General features: G+C 43.6%; 1 protein-coding gene across 1 annotated transcript; it reads left to right on the top strand.

Annotated features, from left to right (window-relative positions):
* The first annotated feature begins 348 nt into the window (after positions 1-348).
* On the top strand, positions 349-6447 carry LOC147894496 (protein HEAT STRESS TOLERANT DWD 1-like). Its single transcript, XM_087385204.1, has 6 exons — positions 349-375; positions 3730-3869; positions 4003-4075; positions 4614-4726; positions 5515-5632; positions 5799-6447. Exons 1-6 carry the CDS (start codon positions 349-351, stop codon positions 5919-5921), a joined length of 594 nt encoding a protein of 197 aa, XP_087241330.1. The 3' UTR covers positions 5922-6447.
* Positions 6448-7504: the final 1057 nt, after the last annotated feature.

Here is a 7504-nt window from a genome sequence, read left to right as displayed (position 1 = left end):
AAATACATCTCCCCGTCGTTCGCTCGAAGTGGAATGACAATACAAAAAGAAAAACTACGTTTTACTGTCGACATGAACAACATCAAGTGCAAGCAGGACTGGATGATAACGAAATCTCTAGAAAAGGTTGCATGCAATTGAACATCAATCTTCTGCATCATTTCCGACAACGTGACTCATGTGAACCTCAACTAGATAGCAAAAGAGAGAAGTATTCATCAAGAACCCAGCTGGCCAAGCACTCTAGTTTCTCTACTTAATAAAAGTCTATTTCTTGGGAAAAAAAAAAGCATGCTCTAGCCACTCTTTTCATGTACACTCCCTACGACTTTGCAAAAGTCCTTTCCGATGTATCTCCCCACTATGACCTTGACTGTAAGTACCATGATTCATCCATTGCACAGCTGCAACTTTGCAAGTGCAGTGCCAATTCTGCATCTAGGTCTTTTCTCACACTAGTCTATTGCTTAAGCTTTTAGAAGGACATTGGATAATGCATGAATTTCACAATCCATCTACAGTCTTAGCGAGGAAGCACTTTCTATAAGTCTAAACCTCTTGGTTGGGGCATAGCAAGAGAAACGGAAGGGATGGAAGGGCGACATGAGGGGAGTGGGCATAGAAATGGCAGTGGGAGGACCATGGGAAGAGAGAAAGGGCTGAGGAGCAAAGGAAGAAAGCTTGTGAAAGGGGATGCTGGTAGCCTGGAGAGACAAAGGGAGGGGAGAAGCAAGAAATAGCAGCAAGGTGTTTTGTGGAGAGATAGGGTGGGGATGGAGAGCACAGCTCAAAGGGAGGCAAGAGAAGCCTGAGAAAGGGCAGGGCAGAAATGAGCGTCAAGGAGAGGGCAGAATCTATCAACGCTAGGCAAAAGAGAGGCAGGGGAGTTAGGGGCGAAGTGCATCCCAAGGTTGGTGGAGGTAGACCGGGGAGGGGCAGCCTGCGGTAGGGTGGGGAGGCAGCCTGAGGGGTATTGAGAAGGCGAGGAAGCAGATAACTGTCATCACAAGGAGGAGAGCTGCAGAAAAAAGATGCAAAAGGTGAGCAGGATGAGATGACGAGATCGAGAGCAACGGGAGGGCGTGAGCAGTAATGGGAGGGGGGGGAGTTTGCGCTAGGAGAGGGAGGGAGCTAAGATCAAGGGAACCTACCTGTATATGTGCACCCATTAGTGTCTTCCTGGAAGCTTGTGTAAAGCTTAAAATTCAGAAAGCATTCAAAAAGGAATGAAGTGTGGTTGAAAGTACATTTTACATTAAACTGGACACTTGGCTAAAACATTGAGGGCCAACATCACCCCCCACTTCGCCTTGCCTGTCCCCTCCTCCTGTATCAAGGCTCTTTTCATCTGAAGTATCTCAAAGCTTTGTTTGTTAGGCCATCTGAAGAGCTTCCAACTGTCGCAAACCTTTCCAATCGAATGTGTGTCCCGGAGGCTTTTGCTAGAGCTAATGAATGCCAACTTTCAGTTGTGGCTAGCCACAAGCTTCTATAGGTAACTCAAATACAGAGACATCTTTTAGAGAGGATTTTGATGATTGTTTTCTCATAGGTGCAGTACAATTCACGATTTCTAGACAGGGAGCTAGCAGCCCAAGATGACTGCAGACATGTGGACAGAGGGGGTTTATGAGTGATGTTCAGTTCATAGGCTACGAGTGTCTTGTCACCAGCAAGGCAGATCAGTTTTGCACATAGTTACGTGCGGAGCAAAGAGGGCGGGGGGGAGTGGGCATACACGGAGTAGTAGCTGACTTCAAAGAGCTATAAGTTGTGCTTGTAGTATCTATAATGAACTCACAGCAGTAGGTGAGTAGTGTGCAGAGCATGTGTAAGAGACAGCAACCGGAAAGAGATGGGTTGCTAAAGAGCGGGGAGGAACAGGAGGGAGGCTGCAAGCCAAGCAACAACAAGTGGGAGGGGAGTCCAGGAAGAAGGAGCTCAGTGGGTGATGGTGAGGGTGAGTGGAGCAGCAGAATCTTCTTTACATAGGTAGAGGATGGTGAGAACTGCAAAAAAGTACTGTAAATTTGCGACGTTGATGAGTTCGTAGAGCAAACACACACAAATGCCTTTTATAGCCACTGGTTCATGTCACGTTCATACAAGCTCAGGAAAAAAACGAACAACAGCCCGACAACAATTTGAACAACCACAACCGTGAACACCATGAACCAAGAACTATACAACCACCAAGGAAAACAATAATCACTGAAAAATATGACAATTACGGATTCGTATGAGAACTCCCTGTAGGATCAGAAGAGAACTTGCTGCCGAATGATCTGATTGGATGCCAGAGGAACTTCGAATGGAACCTTGTACCTTATGTTGAATGGACAAGTTTCATCCTTTACAAAAGACATTGGCCGCACAAAAACAGCCCATCACCATCTGCGAGTTATGGAGAAGAAAATGCTGAGAAGAAAATAGAAGAAGGTTTCCAAATGGGGATTTTGATAAGTAATAAATAAATGCACAATGAACTTCAAATCGATGATATGTGCCTCCTTGGAATAACACTGCAATCGATTCTCATAATGAATGTCCTAAGGCCTTCAGATGCCTCTGCAATTCCTCTGCTGAATATGATATAAGGACTATGTTACCCGCATATAGCAATATCTGTATCATCAAATCAGCCAGAAGCAATCCCTTGCCTCCTAGTCAACCCAATCTGATAGGCCTCTTGGGGCACGAACTCTCCGAGAGAGAGAGAGAGAGAGAGAGAGAGAGTATGCTTGGAAGGCATCACATACCAACTTCATTTTTATGTTGGGAAATACCCCGCTGTACAACTATTTGTCCTCTCATTGAAAGGGCATGCATCTGAGTACCTCTGAGGGGCATGGCTGAGGCTAGGAGAGAACTGATCTCATCATACGATAGGGGCTATGGCTGCTGTAGAATTACTGCTGACTGATCTGCAATTGTCTGGCACTGATGCTGCTGTGGAGACTGTGACTGAGGGGACTGGCTCCCTGGTTGCTGCAAGGTCTCGTCCTGCTGCTACTGGAACTGCTGAGGCTACTGCTGGGACTGCTGGAGCTTCTGTATCCTGACCACTGCTAGTTGCAGCTGCTGGATCTGAGGGAAAGTGTTCCACTTTTATAGGTCTGTGTTGATGTCAGTTGACTTGCCCTGCTAGAGACTGGCCGACCTTGTTCCGGACTGCCTTGACCTGCCATGTGGCGGTCAAGTACTGCTGCTGCCCTCTGTTGCCGTCCTGCCTGGCATACAGCCATGTGGCAGCCTTTGATGGGCTGCTGCCTGCTTTTGCCAACCTGTAACGACATCTGCTGACCTGTTCTGCTCTTCTGCTGCCTGCATTTTCTGACATAAGCCACCATATAGCCAATACCTGCTTCGTACTGCTTGCTGACCTGCCATATGTGCAGTTGTGGGCTGCAGGCTGCAGGGTTGCCATGTACGCAGCCATGCGATGGGCTGCAGATGCCAATAACAGGCTCACACCGCCAATCATAAGGCCTCTTTAATGCCTTCTATCTGTGGAGAGGTGATAAAAGTATGCTGCATGTTATTTGAAGTGTAGCGATCTTTTTTGCTTATGACCTGCACCTATATTTATAAGTGTTACATTTCAATTTTGGTGAAGAAAAGGTTGCTTACATGTTGTTAGCATTAAAGCTTCTAATTTAGGAATAAGCCTGACCCTTTTATTGACATGTCTTGACAAGATTTGATTTTGGTGGTGGATTGACAAATCAGTGGAGTCCAACCGAAGTGGATGTTTTTGCTTCATGTTCCGTGGACAAGACCATAGGTGTCTGGGATGCACGCCGACGGGATCAGGCAGTGATCTCAATCAAGGCGCATGATTCGGATGTCAATGTTATTTCATGGAATAGGTACCCTGTGTTTATTTACACACTCAATATTGAAGAGAGTGAGCTTCCTACATTTGAATCAATGCTGACGACTACATTGCAGTATACTGCCTGTTATACTTGAATATGAAGCCTGAACTTGTGGTGGAATTAGGTTGGCAAGCTGCATGATAGCATCAGGAAGTGATGATGGCACCTTTCGTATTTGGGACCTTCGTGCTTTTAAGGTACTTCCATGCTTATGTCCACTAGCTGTGGTCTTTTTGGTTTCACTGGCTTGATTGCCCACAATCATGACCATCTTATGACAAATCTTTGTAAAACATGTTTTTTGCTTTTAGGGCAATATTGCTCTGTGATTAAATTGATGCTTCCAAAGAAAAGTCGCTTTTGCAATTTATTAGGTGGCAGAAGTGGTTCTCAAGGGCCACGCTGCATGGTCTGGATGCATTTATTTTGGTCATATGCTGAGCTAGCTGCTGCTGACAGCGAATTGTATATGGGAATTAATGGAGACAGAAATAGAATGTCATCCAATACCCACCCTAAGAATTTGCATTAGGGTGGGAAGCTTCCAGCCTATATTTTGTAGGGACTTGTGTGTGCTGTGTCACCATGCATTTTGGTCTTGTTACTGACAAGTTATGGGAACTTATGTGCTCTTCTCAACTCTGCTTATGCAGTTCTTTCTCTGTTCATTCTAACAAGAAACTAATGTTGATGTAAATGGAGATTCTAACTCCTTGTAACTGATTTTGGTAGCAGGATGATTCCTTTGTGGCACATTTCAAGTATCACAAGTCCCCCATTACTTCAATCGAGTGGAGTCCTCATGAAGCTTCCACCATTGGGGTTGCTTCTGCCGACAATCAACTGACGTATGATGCACTCCCTAAAATATCTCTCTCCACAATCCTTTTCTGTACAGGTCATGAGTGCACTGTGGGACTTGTTGTATGCGTCGGTCTACATTTAGTCTCTGAGGTAGAATAGAAGCATAACTTTTCATTTATAAAGTCACGTCACTGATCCACCTCAACAAACAAAGAGTTACAATATGTCCATCTTGTGCAAGCCTGAACTTTTTGGCAACTTAAATGTAGTCATGTTGTGGTTGATAAAAGGAAAGGTAGAATTGGTGTTTCTGCTTATGGATCATGCATTATTGGGCTCTCTTCAATCCCTCTCCTGGAGCAGTTTTTGTATTTATGGTCGTTATTATGAGAATCTTATCTTTCATGCTTGCATAATTTGCCTTCTTAAAGGTCATTCACCCTTGAGAATTATAGATTCTGAGATTTTCAAGGGCAGAAGTGAGCTTATGCTCTTTGTTGGTGAGAAATGTCTCTTTTGAAAACATAGGACAGCTCAAATTTGGATAATAATGGGAACAGAAGATAATGGCTTGCCTTCTAAGAAGGGCAAGGGGAAGGCATAGGTGGCAGGAAAATGACGAAAGGGTGTGGAGAAAAGGTGAAGGCAAACCTTGCACGCTACCAAGACAAAGAAAACCTCCTCATTTTCCTGCCATTACTGGCCTGCCCACAGCACAGATCCCATCTATGCGCATCAGAACCACTGCTACGGGTTCTTGTCTTGTGGAATGTCACTATTTTAGTGGCATCTGGAATGCCATGATCTGAAACCAGACATCTTGCATTTTCAGAGTCTGGGATTTATCTCTCGAGCGGGATGTAGAAGAGGAGGCGGAGTTTCAAGCTCAAGTCAAGCAAAAGGTGCTCCCACCAGAGGATCTTCCACCCCAGCTTTTATTCGTACACCAGGTACTTCCCCTGCTCTGATACTCAGTTTTGAGACTTCTAGAGTGCATGATCTCTGGCATTAGCGTTCTTGCAAATCTTAAGAGCAGTTCTTGTCTTGTCAGTCCTAAATGTGTCAGTGAATATCAGTGGGTATGGTTCATAATAAAGCCGGCTTCTTTCCTTGCAGGGTCAAAAGGATTTGAAAGAGTTGCACTGGCATGCTCAAATTCCAGGTTTGGTTGTTTCAACCGCAGGAGATGGTTTCAATGTGTTGAAGCCATCCAACTTAGAAGGCCTTCTGACATCATGAGGTCTTACTCTTGTTGTTTTTGGAAATTTGAATTGTAACACCATTTTCCTCTACGGAATGCCAGGTTTCAGTGAGCATGATTTTATTCTGAAGATTTCATTGCCCCTGATGATACAATTCGAAATGTTGTTCTGCGCACGGAATAAGCTTTTGCATACTGACAAAGGTGTTTAATTTGAGATAAGGTGTACAGCAGTTTTTACAACCCCCTTTCCTGCTGGCAACATGCATGGAAGTACGTTTTATTCTGAAGATTTCATTGCCCCTGATGATACAATTCGAAATGTTGTTCTGCGCACGGAATAAGCTTTTGCATACTGACAAAGGTGTTTAATTTGAGATAAGGTGTACAGCAGTTTTTACAACCCCCTTTCCTGCTGGCAACATGCATGGAAGTACGTTCTTACCGGCAAGTTTGAGACGTCCTCTTCCCACTCTTGGAAGCTTATAAGATGAATTGAGTTTGGGTTTATGTTATTTCCATCATTTAGTGGAATTTATGGTTTTGGACCTCATGGCTGTGACTTCTGAGGTAGAAAGGTACGCTTTTGACATTCTGTAGTCGCATGAATATGAAATTCCAATGTTTCTCATGTTCACAGAAGTCTAAATTTTGTGGATGTTCATATTATAGTGGGTTGAAAAAAATCAAGCAAACAAAATCTTAATTTATGACTTGCACAATGTCTTCTGGGAGATGTATCTCTTCTACATGTGGCTCAATGCTTGACCATAAATGTGTGAATCTTATTTAGCAAAAAAAATGAAGGACACTACCCTGAGCATGAATTTATTGAACGGTGATCAGCCCTACCATAAAGGGCCAGCATTACAAAAATCTGATTAGAAATAGAAAGGAGCACAGTGTGCAAGACCAATAGTTCAAATGCGATAGCTCTCTACAGGTGTAACATAATCCATTAGAACATCCTTCATCTCACTACTAAGTTTCCTTTGATTTAAGCATCTACATCCTTTTAGATGCACAGCCTGGACAGACCTTCTACAGCAGCAACCGCGAGACCATTCCCGAGTGCTCGCTTCTAAGCTTCAACTTAAGCTAGCATGATCATTGATTCTTGTTAATAACTTCGCCAAATGATCATTGATTCTTGTTAATGATCATTTGCACTATTGGTGCTCTTAGTACAAATGCAATAGCTCTCTACAGGTGTAACATAATCCATTAGAACATCCTTCATCTCACTACTAAGTTTCCTTTGATTTGAGCATCTACATCCTTTTAGATGCACAGCCTGGACAGACCTTTTACAGCAGCAACCGCGAGACCATTCCCGAGTGCTTGCTTCTAAGCTTCAACTTAAGCTAGCATGATCATTGATTCTTGTTAATAACTTCGCTAAAAACCTGAATAAAAATCCAGTCAACCCATTAGGCCTCATGGATTTTTCTAACTCTATACTATTAAGGGCATTTGGCTGATAGTTACTGTTTGCTTACTAATTAGAGAACTCTTTGAAACTAAATTTCCTACTCGTGTTCCAAAAATGATTTGAAACTATGGGCCTGCGACTATCAATTGATTCTATTTTTTGCTATTGGAAGGAAAAAAGTGAAAGGGG

Source organism: Dipteris shenzhenensis, chromosome 14, assembly GCF_047967505.1.
Source record: "Dipteris shenzhenensis isolate YYH24624 ecotype China chromosome 14, Dip_SZ_1.0, whole genome shotgun sequence".
Lineage (NCBI taxonomy): Eukaryota > Viridiplantae > Streptophyta > Polypodiopsida > Gleicheniales > Dipteridaceae > Dipteris > Dipteris shenzhenensis.
This window is presented reverse-complemented; position numbering and strand designations above follow the sequence as displayed.

Excerpts from the sequence above, each read along its gene's own strand:
- LOC147894496 (XM_087385204.1), top strand. The coding sequence starts at position 349 with ATGTATCTCCCCACTATGACCTTGACT. Across the intron at positions 376-3,729 it reads TCCCCACTATGACCTTGACT|TGGAGTCCAACCGAAGTGGA; the intron begins GTAAGTACCATG and ends TTGACAAATCAG. Across the intron at positions 5,633-5,798 it reads AGCTTTTATTCGTACACCAG|GGTCAAAAGGATTTGAAAGA; the intron begins GTACTTCCCCTG and ends CTTTCCTTGCAG.